The sequence below is a fragment of the Alligator mississippiensis genome, chromosome 7, assembly GCF_030867095.1.
Source record: "Alligator mississippiensis isolate rAllMis1 chromosome 7, rAllMis1, whole genome shotgun sequence".
NCBI classification, from domain to species: Eukaryota; Metazoa; Chordata; order Crocodylia; family Alligatoridae; genus Alligator; species Alligator mississippiensis.
The window spans coordinates 2282675-2295847 of NC_081830.1; the positions used below are offsets into that span (position 1 = coordinate 2282675).

General features: G+C 51.4%; 1 protein-coding gene across 2 annotated transcripts; it reads left to right on the plus strand.

Moving 5' to 3' along the window:
• The first annotated feature begins 202 nt into the window (after positions 1 to 202).
• Positions 203 to 11336, plus strand: LOC102568476 (interferon-induced very large GTPase 1). 2 transcript variants are annotated; one of them, XM_019496311.2, is made up of 6 exons: positions 203 to 254; positions 1029 to 1306; positions 1687 to 2211; positions 2539 to 2562; positions 3618 to 3746; positions 6451 to 11336. In XM_019496311.2, the coding sequence occupies exons 2-6, from the start codon at positions 1036 to 1038 to the stop codon at positions 11166 to 11168; spliced, it is 5667 nt and encodes a 1888-aa protein (XP_019351856.1). In that variant the 5' UTR covers positions 203 to 254; positions 1029 to 1035; the 3' UTR covers positions 11169 to 11336. The 2 variants fall into 2 exon arrangements, with proteins under 2 accessions (XP_019351856.1, XP_059587382.1); XM_059731399.1 differs by lacking the exon at positions 2539 to 2562.
• Positions 11337 to 13173: the final 1837 nt, after the last annotated feature.

Genomic DNA, 13173 nt, shown 5'->3' on the forward strand with positions numbered 1-13173 from the left:
CTACAGCAGGGTGTTATCTGTAGCCAAGGGGCACTTGTATCCCAGGTCAAAGCCCCACAGAACACATTCTTGCTCTTGAAATGCCCCTTTCTGGGCAGTTGGGGGGATTCTGCGAGTCAAATCAGAGCTGACCCCTGCCTGCACAGCTCCCTGGGAAGGTTCAGGGTTTGGCTTGGGGCCCGCCGCTCCTGTACTTTGGTTTCATTTTCGTTTCCTCATCCCAGCTCTGGAGCGGCAGCCAGAAGGGACCCAGGGTGAGGAGCATAGTGCGGGGACAGGGGGCAGGGGGCGTGGGGGGTTTATGGTAGTGTGGTGTTGCGGGGCATAGTGGGGGAGCAGGGGAGGTGTGGGGGGTCTGGGGGCATGCTGGGAGGCATGGGGCAGTGCAGGGCACGAGGAAGTGGGGGTTGGGGCATGGGGCTGGGGTGGTTGGTGGGATAGCGGGGGGGCATGGAGAGGTTGGGGGATATAGTGGGAGGCATAGGGCAGGGGTATTATGGGGGAGCAAGGGAGGTATGGGGGGTTGGGGATATGGGGGGAGGCATGTGGCAGGGGGGTGGGGGATTGGTGAGGGGACAGGGGTTGTTGGGGGCACAGGGGAGGTGTGGGGGGTTGCAGGCACAGTGGGAGGCATGGGGCGGGAGGGGCATGGAGGTGGGTGGGGGCTGGGGGGTTGGTGGGGGGCATGGGGCAGAGTGTGTGTAGGGGAATTAGTGCAGGTCATGGGGTGCAAGCAGCATGGGGGGCTTTATGGGGGGCATGGGGCAGTGTGTAGGGGTGATGTGTGTAGGGGTGGTGGGGGGCATGAGGGCATAGGAGTTTGTCGGGGGAAGGGGCATGGGGATTTGTGAGGGCATGTAGCGGGGGGCATGGGGGCTGGGTTGGGGGAAGGGGGGAGAATGTGGCATTGCCAGGCACAGCAGAGGTGGGGGATCAGTGAGGGGTGGATGTGGGGCCAGGTGCAGAGAAGGGGCCTTGGCCAGTTTGATCCCCCTCTCTCACAGCCTCCCCCCCCTGCGATTGCTCAGCCCAGCCATGGCCTTCGAGGCCATCCACCGCGGGCGAGCGACCCTCCTGGCCCATCTCTCTGTGGAAAGTGAGCTGCTCCTGGATGAGGTGGCCGCCCTGGGCATCATCACGGAGGAGGAGTACGAGGCGCTAGAGACCTGCGCCGAGCCCCGGGAGAAGGTCCGGCGCTTGCTGGTGAAGGTGCAGAGGAAGGGGGAGGACAGCTGCCAGCAGTTCCTGGATTGCCTGCAAAGCCTTTTTCCAGACCTGCCCCCTGATCTCTGGCCCCCGCAGCCCGGTAAGCCCAGATGTCCAGGACAGGGAAGGGCAGGGGAGCTGGTGGGCTAGAGCAAGAGCTGAGATGTCCCCATCTAACAGGACAGCCAGGACACCTGGGCTCTCACTAGACTTGTGCCCCCACCACCCTGCTACTACATCCTTTCTCTCCCGGCTGACTTTGGACCTAGCCCTTTACCCCAGCCTGTAGCCTTCTTCACTGCAAAGCATCCCCTATGTTTTTAGCTCTTTTTCTTGCTGCTAGCCTCTGTTAAACCCAAGCAATAGTAAACTCTCTCCATGGAGGTAGAAAAGTCCATGGAGACCCTTCCCCTTCATTTAACAAATGCCCTAGTGGGGCACACATCACAGGGACAAATCTCCTACATTTCTTTCTTGTAGGGTCCTCGCATCACAGGGACAAATCTCAAGATCTGGCTGGGGCCTCCTCCTCAGAGGAGGGGCAGCCCCAGCATCCAGAAGGAGCCCTACCTGGAGTGAGAAATGATCTGGAGAAGCCAGAAGATGCCTTGCCCATGGGGGACACTCCCTTGGAAGACCCAGAAAATGTCTTAACCTCCAAGAGACGTGATCTAGAGGAAGCAGGAAGCGATTTGCCTCTTGAGAGAAATGAGAGCGACCATCCAAAAGGTGCCTCCCCCAGGAATGGCCATGCTTTGAAGACTGAAGTCCTTGTGAGAAAACACCGGCAGGAGAAATCAGAGGAGAAAAGTCAAGAAGCAGCTTCAGAAGGGATGCTGTCCATTGAGAAAAATGACATAGGGAAGCCAGTAGGTCCCTTTCCTATGAAGGTAGATACAGAGGATCAAAAAGTCACCATGAAACCCCACCTGGAGGCTCCAGAAGGTGCCGTGTCCTCTGGGATGAGAGGAGATGCTGGGCCCTGGGAGACAGGAGATGATGAAGGTACACAACACTTCCTACCATGCAGTGAAATTGGGCTAAATGCAAAAAAAGGTCCAGTTCTTTGCCTAGATAGGTGATGGCTACAAGCAGGAGGGCTGGCTGGTGTCCAGTCTTGGTAGGAAGCATTTCTGCTGTGCTAGTAAGAGCCATGGTGCTGAGAGGGAATACCACCCTGAGCTCGGTGTCAGTGGGGTGCGTTGCAAGCAGCCTTTCCTGGCCATCAGGTACTCGAGTACACCCACTTCAGCTGCGTGGCAGTGTGACGAGGGGCTCTTCAGTTGGATGTCTGGGCAAAAACTAACCTACTTCACCTTTGGTTGTCCATAGGTTCTGGAGAGAGATCCTGCCCAGGTAAGGAAAGCAAGGATGAGAGCATGGAAAGTTGGGTGGTTCTGCAAAGCCTATCTGGAAAACGTTAGAAACTTTTCTTTTTCTAGTCTGCTACCACATTGTTCAAACATTTTGGCAGAGGAATAGATACCTAGGGAAGATGTCCATCATTGGAGGTGTTCAAGAAGAGACTGGGCAGGCACTGGTTGGGGATGATCTAGGCCTAGCCATAGATTCCTATGGGGAATACCCAAGCTTCTGGGCTTTGCTGGTTGCCAAATGATGCTGGGAGGGAATATGTCTCCCCCCCACTTTCTGCTACATGTATCTGATTTTTTTAAGTCTTCCTCAGAGGCATCGGGTGCTGGCTGCTGGGGATTTTGACTGAAATGTGCCAGTTCTCCTGTCTAGAGGGTCTTGCCCGTCTGCTCGGGGTCAGACTGATGCTGCATTGGGGTTAGGAGGGAATTTTCCCCCATGGACCGACTGGTATGGACTTGGTGGGGAGGGAGAGGGTTGCTTTCCTTTGCAGATCTCTTATGCACCTATTAACCTCTTAGAGAAGCAGGTTGTCGTAGTCCCCCTGATTTCCCCGTGATAGGTTCGCGTGTGATATCTGTGTTGTGTAGCCTTCCTGGGCTCTGTCTCAGCTCTGTAAGAGTAGTGGGGTCTAGTGAGTTAGAGACAAGGTGCCTTTTGAGCCAGGACACCGGGTTCGATCCCCAGAGCTGGGAGCAGGATGAAAGCTAGTGGGCTAGAGCAGGGAGGGCTAGGAGCCTGGGCGCTGGGGAACAGACAGACGTTTAGGAAGAGAGACGTGAGGGTCTCAATGAGAGCATCCCTAGGAGAGATCCAGCCCTGGCTCGTCCAGGTTTGGCCTGGCAATAGCTGCTTTGTCTGTTGTTAGAGCAATAGAAGTGATTGGTTGTGTAGACCCCCTGCGATGGGTTTTTTTGGGCTGGTGCTTTCTTTCTCAATCTCAAACCTTCTAACGTGGGGCTGTGGGATATGTGCCAGGGACACTGGTATCACATACTCCTTCTGGGTAAGTTTGCTCTTTTCCTCTCGATTCTTAGCGGGGGGCCAAGCTGCTATGTCTCCAGGCTCGGATGTATCCAGGCGAGCAGAGACTTCAGGAGATGACGCATCAATGGAAGGAACCGAGTCAGAGACTTCAGAAGCATCTTCTGCAAAGCTTAATGCAGGTAAAGCCCAGGCAATGCTTTCTTAATTCCTCTTCCAAGCCAAATGCCCCAGCTCTAGGGTTGTGGGGAAATGGTCGCTGGATCTCCACGCTGCATATGCCTCCAGCTCCCAGCATATTGCCAATTCCTTCCATATCATTAATCTGCAGAGGACCATGAGGATCCAGTATTAGTGTCTGAATACATGTTACAACTTATAGGTAGGGTTGGTAAGAGATCAGAAATCCAGAATTAGTGTCTGAATACATGCTACAACTTACAGGTAGGGTCGGTAAGAGATCAGAAGTCCAGTATTAGTGTCTGAATACATGTTACAACTTATAGGTAGGGTCGGTAAGAGATCAGAAATCCAGCATTAGTGTCTGAATACATGTTATAACTTATAGGTAGGGTCGGTAAGAGATCAGAAATCCAGTATTAGTGTCTGAATACATGTTACAACTTACAGGTAGGGTCGGTAAGAACAGAAATCCAGAATTAGTGTCTGAATACATGTTACAACTTATAGGTAGGGTCGGTAAGAGATCAGAAATCCAGAATTAGTGTCTGAATACATGCTACAACTTACAGGTAGGGTCGGTAAGAGATCAGAAATCCAGTATTAGTGTCTGAATACATGTTACAACTAATAGGTAGGGTCGGTAAGAGATCAGAAATCCAGCATTAGTGTCTGAATACATGTTATAACTTATAGGTAGGGTCGGTAAGAGATCAGAAATCCAGTATTAGTGTCTGAATACATGTTACAACTTACAGGTAGGGTCGGTAAGAACAGAAATCCAGAATTAGTGTCTGAATACATGTTACAACTTATAGGTAGGGTCGGTAAGAGATCAGAAATCCAGTATTAGTGTCTGAATACATGTTATAACTTATAGGTAGGGTCGGTAAGAGATCAGAAATCCAGAATTAGTGTCTGAATACATGTTACAAATTATAGGTGGGGTTGGTAAGAGAACAGAAATCCAATATTAATGTATGAATACATGTTACAAATTATAGGTAGGGTCGGTAAGAGATCAGAAATCCAGTATTAGTGTCTGAATACACGTTACAAATTATAGGTAGGGTTGGGAAGAGATCAGAAATCCAGTATTAGTGTCTGAATACGTTACAAATTATAGGTAGGGTCGGTAAGAGATCAGAAATCCCATTTTAACAGAGGATTCCAGGATTTGAAATTTGCTCTTGGTCCATTTTGGAGCGCAGTATGGGACTGGTGTCAAAGACCCAAGAGGTCACTTCCGGCTTGAGGTCCTCATGCAACCTGAACAATAGAAAATTGTCTACAAAAGGCCATTCCAGAGGGAAAGAAAAAAAAAATTTTTGGATGGACCAAATGATTTTTATTTCAGCTCAGGTGAAGCATTTCCAAGTCAACTTTCTTGACTTTGTCGAGAAGCAGAGGAATGCGTAAGCCCCAGTTTAAAAGAAATTGACCAAAAATAGTTTTGAAAGGGAAAAATAAAAATATTTCACTCCAAAAAGATAAAACAGAGGAAGTTTTTCAGCCATATTTGTGTGATTTTTTAAACAATTTTTTAAAATTTTATTTATTTATTTATTTTTATTCCCCCCTACCCAAGATGTCAGTGGAACTGGTTGCACACTGTTGCTATGTAGTCCCAATTTGGTGAGGCATGCTGACAGAACCGCTGTTTCCCACGGTCTGCTGTTGTCCTCCCCGCCTGTAATGACATGTTCTCTTGTGTTGGTTGTGGTGTCATTCCAAAGAGGTTTAAATTGATAGAAGCAGAAATATAGGAAAGAAAGGAGACCACGTGCCTCACAGGACATGTCTACATGTGCATTTATACCGTCTTAAACTTACTGCGCAGTAAGAGGGAATAGGCCGGTGCCTACACTTGTGGGCGTTAAGTGCATTAATGCTGTGTGTGGATTGACTTGGGACTAAAGTTAGTCCCAAGAATAAAGTTAGTCCCAAGTCAATCCACACACAGCATTAATGAACTTTAACGTCCGCACATGTAGGCACTGGCCTATTCCCCCTTACTGCGCAGTAAATTTTAGACAGCATAAATGCACATGTAGACATGTCCTGTGAGGTTAGTCCCAAGTCAGTCCACACACACGGTGTTACTCCGCAGTAAGGTGTCTACACGTGTTGCTGTGCAGTAACTAATTGGGAACAATTTGCTATCTGCACAATGCAGGTATCAAATTTACACTCAAATTGGCAAGTGTAAGTCGCCGTATTTACTGTGCAGTATGGGCGTGCATGTGTAGACATGCACCCGTACTGCACAGTTATTTCGGTTACTGTGTGCACATGTAGACGCACCCAGAGGGAATCATTTACTTGATAGAGCAATGTAGGAATGGATTCCTTTGACCCTCTGACCATATTAAGTTCAACACTCATGGACCCAGAGAACGATGTGTTTCGGATGAGAATTAAGAAAATGAAATGGGAAACATTGGAGTAAAAAAAGGTTGCTTTTGGAAACTCATAAACCAGCACTGGTTTCCAAAGAGAAATCTTAGCCTAGGGCTGGCTGAGCGAATGCAGGGGGCTGTAGGTAGTAACTCAGTCCCAGACAGAGAGAGGGAAGCATGAGATCCCACCCTGCTGACGTGAGAACACCACGCCTGGATGGCTTGCTCTCAGGCAGGGTGAAAATTAAACTCTCTCTGAATAGGACCTCCATCGCCCAGGTGGTAACATCTTGCTTTTCTTCTGCAGGGAGGAGACGAGCCTTAAAAAGAGTCCTGTCTATGCTGAGGCTCAAGAAACTGAAAAAGCAGAAGCTCCAGCTGAACGACATCCTGGAAATCACGGCAGAAAGTCTCAAGGACTGGACTCCTCACAGGCTGGAAGATTTACCGTGGCATTTTCTCAGAAACATCATGGCTCTGAACGGGACGGCCAGAAACACCAGCCTTGCACGTGATCCATCGGAGGACGACACAAGCGAGGATGAGGAGGGTGACATGGAAGGCATATTTTCCCTGCTGGACTCCACCACCGGAGATTCGCTGCACCCCTTGGACGTGCTGTGCGCCGTCCTCCATTGCTCAGACAGCTTCCTGCAACAGGAGATCCTGTCCAAAATGGCCATGTGCCAGTTTGCCCTCCCTCTGCTGCTCCCACCCCTCGACACCCCCAAGTGCACCCTCCTGTTGTGGGCCATGCGGGGTATTGTGAAGAAGTGGAGGCCGCACTCGCTGGCCAAGAGCAGGGGGTTCAGAGAGGAGAGCCTGGTGCTTGCCCAGATGCCAGTCATTTCCTTCGTGCGGCTGGGGCCCTGCAGCCTCTCCAAGTCCAAGCTCCTCAACGAGGTGCTCAGCCCCACCCAGCAGCACCACGATTTCTTTGTTCACCGGGACATGGAGTCCGGGAACATCCCTCGGGTAATTGCAGATGGGCTGGTTGAGATCTCCTGGTATTTCCCGCAGGGAAGGGAGAATTCGGATCTTTTCCCTGAGCCCGTCGCAGTGATGAACCTGCGCGGAGACATTAAGTCACACTGGCCACAGTTTAGCTTCTTGACGGAGGTCTCCTCCACTGTGTTCATGCTGATGGAGAGCATTGATGAGAGCCAATATGAGCTGCTGTCTTCTCTGCATGGATCAGCTACGAAATATTACTTCGTTTTGAACAACGAGGGTGGGAAAGCCAAACAGATGCTAGGATTCCTTAATAAATTAGCCCCAGCATTGAAGATGACCAAAGCACAGCTTCTGGTGAAAGAAAAGGGCACAAACAGCGCCGAGCTAGGGAAGAAGCTAGGAGGCACCTTGTCGCGCATCATGGACTCCTTTCAGAAGATCACAAGCATCCAGAGCCTAGCCTTGACTGCCCGGGAGCTGGGGATCCAGGTGGATGAGGATGGCTACGAATGCCGGAGGGCCATGGAGTCCGTAGATGAGATCACAGTGGAAATACGGGACGTGGCTGAGTACAAGAGGGAGATGCTGAAGCTGCAAGGGGAGCTGTGGAAAAACCTGGCCAAGGTTGAAAAAGAGTTGTGTCGGATGAAAGGGCAGAGGGACGTGCCACCCGAAGACTACCGTGCTCGTCTGAGGGGCGAGCAGGTGAAGCTCCGGGAGCAGCAGAACCAATGCGACCTCACCGGAGGGATGGTGAAGTTCATCAACGTCATCGGGCAGCTGCCTCCGGTGGAGAAGCATCACTTCCTGAGATGGCTGAAGTTTCGCCTGGATGGCATTGCCCGCGGGAACCTCTCCGGACTCAGGGCTAAGTACAAAGAGAAATGTCGCACGTCGGGAATCGATGCAAGGGAGCTGGCCGAACTGGATGAACTAATCTCTGCCAGCTCCTTGGGGGTGGAGCACTTCATGCGGGAGCTGGGGCAGTTCTACGAGGCTGAATGTACGATGGTCAAAGAAGGGAACATGCAGCCTGCTCAAAGGCAGTTCATCCATCTGCCTGGCATCGCAGCTGACCTGATGCTGGAAGGATTCCCCATGGAGCTGATCGATGGAGATGCCTCCAACATCCCGCTGCAGTGGGTGACAGACGTCTTGAATCAGCTGCAGGCCAAGGTGGGCGGAAAGTCTCGGATGCTCGTGTTAACGGTGCTGGGGGTGCAGAGCACGGGGAAATCCACCCTGCTCAACACCATGTTTGGCCTGCAGTTTGCCGTGAGCAGCGGCCGATGCACGCGAGGGGCCTTCATGTCGCTCATCAAGGTGGCAGAGTCCTTCCGGCAGGAGCTGGGCTGTGATTTTATCCTGGTGATTGACACCGAAGGCTTGAAAGCCCCTGAACTGGCCAAACTGGAGGATAGCTTTGAACATGACAACGAGCTGGCCACCTTGGTGATCGGGCTGAGTGACATCACCATCGTGAACATGGCCATGGAGAACGCCACCGAGATGAAGGACATCCTGCAAATCGTGGTCCACGCCTTTCTCAGGATGGGGGAGATCGGGATCAAACCCAACTGCCAGTTTGTCCATCAAAACGTCAGCGACGTGTCTGCCCACGACCAAAACATGAGGGACAGGAAACACCTCTTGGAGCAGCTGAACGAGATGACCAAAGCTGCAGCAAGGATGGAGAACCAATGCCGGGAGATGAAATTTTCGGACATCATGGATTACGACCCGGAGAAACACAACTGGTACATCCCTGGGCTGTGGCACGGCGTCCCTCCCATGGCTCCAGTCAACATGGGATACAGCGAAAGTGTATACGAGTTGAAGAAATACCTGTTTGAGTACCTGAGGTGCCATTCCCACCCTGGGCACCTCAAGGACATCCCTCAGTTCATCCAATGGGTAGCGAGCCTGTGGAACGCAGTGAAACACGAGAATTTCATCTTCAGCTTCAGAAACAGCCTCGTGGCCGAGGCTTACAACCATCTGTCTGTGCACTACGCCAAGTGGGAGTGGGGTTTCCGCAAAGAGGTCCATCTCTGGGTGTCGAAAGCAGAAACAGCCATCCAGAACCAGTCACTGGACAACCACAGTCCGGACACCTTGGAGAAGCTGCGTTTAGAAGGCTACCAGCTGCTGTATGAAGGGGAGCAGAGGACCCTGGAGAGTCTCCAGGGCTACTTTGAGAGTGGCACAGAGGGCCTGCATCTCATAGAAAAATACAGAGAGGATTTTCTCCAGAGCGCCAAGTTTCTTCGGCTTGAACTGGAGAGGTACTCGATGCAGAAGTATGAAGAAGCCATTCACATTCAGAGAGGCAGGAGCAGGATAGATCTCTTGCAAGCCAGCTACATGAAAACCATTGAAGGGAAGGTGGATAAGCTTTTGAGGGCGTGCCAGGAGAGGGAGGGGGAGCTCACACCCAAAGAGCTGGAGGAGGAGTTCAAGCGAATGTGGCGGACGACGCTGTCGGAGCTGCCTCTGGAGGGCTTACGGCCCTGCCACGTTCTTGAGGACATGTATTTCCAGCTGCAGAGAGACCTGCAGAACAAAGGCAGCATGGTCAACCAGATGTTGCACAAAGTCCAAACCTTGCTCACCTACCAGGGCCAGCTCTTCCAGATGAAGAAGGAGCACCTGGACTTGTCTTTTATCAAAGCCATGTGTGAGGTTTTCACGCATGATTGCTGGCACAGAGCTGAAGACTTCTCCAAGGCTTTGATGGACGAGTGCCGGGACTATGTCAGGCAGAAAGTCCAGGCCCAGGGCGATTATGATGAAAACTATTGCAGCGAGCTTCTTTGGATCATCAATTCAAGGCTGCAGGAAGAGGACATTAGGAAACTTAAGACTACTCTGAGCTTTGAAGTTGACTTGAAGCTGCACATATTAGGGGAGGCAGCCGGTGCCTTCCAGAAGATGCATGAAGACTTCATTAAGAAAAACGACCCTCAGCATCGCCTGGAGAAGCTGAGGCCACAGTACTTCTCCACCTTCCGAGACCTTTACTACGAAAAAGATGCCTGTCGAAAAAAGGCCATTGATTTCTGTAACCAGTGCCTGAGGCCTGCCTTGGAGGAATACGTGAGGAAAAGACTTGGGATTGAAATAGTGGACGATTTTCTCAGCAGCGGGCAATCTCTGGAATACAGCAGCCGGAGTTTCTTCCAGTTTACTGTGCAGAAGAAGCTCCTGGAGGAGATGAACTTTGACAACTATGTGAAGTACATTAGCGACTACGAAGGCTTTGTCAAAACCTGGATCTGGATACAATTGGTGAATCGCTACCAAATGAGCGATGCCTTGGGGGAGCTGCAAAGAGACATTTTAGATGGAATCATAAAAAAAGTCCAGGAAGCTTTGCAAAGCTCTGAGCATCGAGCTCCCCAGACGATCTCGCAGTTCTTGGACCGCTTCTGCCAAGTGCTAGACAAAGAGTTAGTCCTCTCAAAGGACAGTTTAGACGTGATCCTCTTCAAGAACACGGCCACCGTTGGGCAGTTCTCTGGGGACATACAGATGTTCCTCCCCCAGGTTGAAGAGAGCCTGCTCTCCATGTGGGAGGGTGTCAGGGTGGACGGGACTCTCTCTCGCCTTCACTTCAAGCCCCAGGATGAAATTTTCAAGCGAGTCTTCGGCTGTGGGAAGCAGTGCCCATTCTGCAAGGTCCCCTGTGAAGCAGGAGGCAATGACCACAAGGAGCATTTTGCATCGGTGCATCGGCCTAAAGGATTGGGGAGATACCGATTTGAAACCACAAGCTGCCTGGTGTATTCTTTGTGTTCCTCTGATGTGGTTTCCACAACAAGTTTCAAAAACTGGGACACCAACTATGAATGGCACCCCTACCAAGCGTATCGTGAGGTCTACCCTGACTGGCGCATTCAGCCTGATCCCAGCATCGCTGCCTCTGACTACTGGAAGTTCATCTTTGCCACATTCAATCGCAGGTTTGCCAAAGAGTACAGTGCAAATCCAGCAGATCTCCCCAAAGAGTGGTTGAAAATCACCAAAGGCCAAGCTATGGATAGCATCCAAGAGGCCTTCAACATGCAGTAGAGCCTAGACCCTCCTCTGTATTAGTGTGTTTTGTGAGCCAGATTCTAGCACTGCCCTTTGCTTTGCCAAGTCAGATTGCCTTTATACGTGGTGTCGGAGGAGCTTTGGACCTGTACTATTTCTTCAATAGTATTAGGAAAAATAAATAAAAGAAAAGCAGAAACTCTATCACGTGGCTTCCTGTTCACTTTATAGTGGGTCACTAGTAAAGCCAGGCCCATTAGATCCACTTGAGGCTTGCTGGGGTAGGGATCCCACCCAGGATGATCTCAGTTTGTTCCTTGGGTGAAGTGGCAGCACTGTGGAAAGAAACTCAGGGCTCTGGGTTGGGTTTCCCTGGGGACAATTTTGCATGGCTCAAGTCAGGGAAGTTCGCGGAGATGAGCTCTTCTCTTCTGGCACATTCACTAGGAGCTGCGGGATAACGGCAGCATCTCTTGCTGCATCACTGGGTGAAGAGCGGGGGCCTGCACACCCAACCTCGTTCACAGGAGGGAGATGGGATGCCCTGATAGCAGAGCATGAGACTCCTGATGAATAGGCTTATCCAAGTGAGGAAAGGAGGGGAGTCATGCATGATGAGAAACAACTGCATAAGCCAACAGCAAAAGGACAGGATTTGTGGGGTGGGGAGAGGACTTTGAAACAGTTCTGGAAGTGGCAACAGGCCCTCGAGATCCCATTTTGCAGAGTTTGGGTGGGATTCATTGCATGTTGCTCCCCAGGTGTGTGGGGTGGGGGGCAATGCAGAGGGGCTGTGGGAGGAGCTGTTCCTGGATTGCCTTGGTGGTGCAAACAGTGGGAATGGGGCAGAGGTGACAGGTGGGGGGAAGAAGAGGGAAGGGGCTGTGGCCAGGTTGCCCACAGGGCACTGCAGCCCTATCCCAGGACAGGGGTGCCACAAACCTCCTCTCCTCTTCTCTCCAGCCCATGCAGGGGCCAGACATGCTCCCCCACCACCTGCATTAATTGGAGTCACAGCACTCTGACCCAGGCAGGATGGGAACAGCTGGGGTCCCTCTGGTAGGATTGGAGGGGCAGGTAGCTATGGGTAGGGAGTGAGGGGCATTGGGGTGCAGAGGGCATTGGCAGCACCACGAGGCTGCGGGTCTAAAGTGAGCAGGTTTGCCCGTCACTTTGGGGTGTGCTCATTTGTTAGGGCCACATGCACATGCTAACAGAGTACGTGTGAGCAGGCCGGGTCCGATCAGCACTTTCAGCTGATACCCTCGTGCACCTCAAAACTCAGCACGTCCCAATCTGTCTTCCTAGTAGTAACTCCCTTGATTTACGGGGCATTACAGGGATCTTTGGTTTAGGTAAAAAAAGCATTGGTGCAGAGCAAATGGGGAGGTCAAGGGGAAGGACAAGTAAGTGAGGCTCAGAGAGAGAGTATAGCAACCAGCTTGACCATAAAAGTCATTTATTGCTAGGTATATGAATTGATGATGATACCAGTAGCAATAGCCATACAAGAGAGACAAATAAAACAGTTACAGTATTACATAATTTCAATTACCTGAAGTCCAGCTCAAGTTTGATGACCAAAGTCCAGTTTAGAAAGCTGTGCCTGGAGTAGGAGAGTAACAGTCAGATTCCTGGACTCAGAGAGAAAGACAGAGAGAGTTGGGGTCTCACCACTCAGCGAAGTTTGAACCACTCCAGGTCCCCAGCTTGCAGACAGGCAGTCCCGAGCACGATCAGTGCAGGGTTTCCAGGCAGAAAAGGAAGGGAAGTAGACTAGCCCACCCCAGCAACAGCATCATACCTTACGTGCAGCTCCGCTGGCTGCGCAGCGCAGGCATGAGGCTGCAGCTCCTGCCAGTGGTGTGTGGGAAGAAGTGCAGGAAGAGCGTCCCAAGGCATGGCGAGGAACAGCAACAAAGTGCAGGCTGGGATAGGAGAGCCAGAGTAGGCAGCAGTCTGCTGTGTGCCATTGGTGTGGAAAGGGTCTCACATCCCAAGTCCTTGCTGGTTTAAGTGGACATGCCGGAGGGCAGGGAAC

What these genes read in the sequence shown, in the direction of transcription:
- LOC102568476 (XM_019496311.2), top strand. Translation starts at nt 1,036, where the DNA reads ATGGCCTTCGAGGCCATCCACCGCGGGCGAGCGACCCTCCTGGCCCAT. An exon ending in TCTCTGGCCCCCGCAGCCCG is followed by an intron (nt 1,307 to 1,686) that starts GTAAGCCCAGAT and finishes TCTTTCTTGTAG; the next exon opens with GGTCCTCGCATCACAGGGAC. An exon ending in GGAGACAGGAGATGATGAAG is followed by an intron (nt 2,212 to 2,538) that starts GTACACAACACT and finishes GGTTGTCCATAG; the next exon opens with GTTCTGGAGAGAGATCCTGC.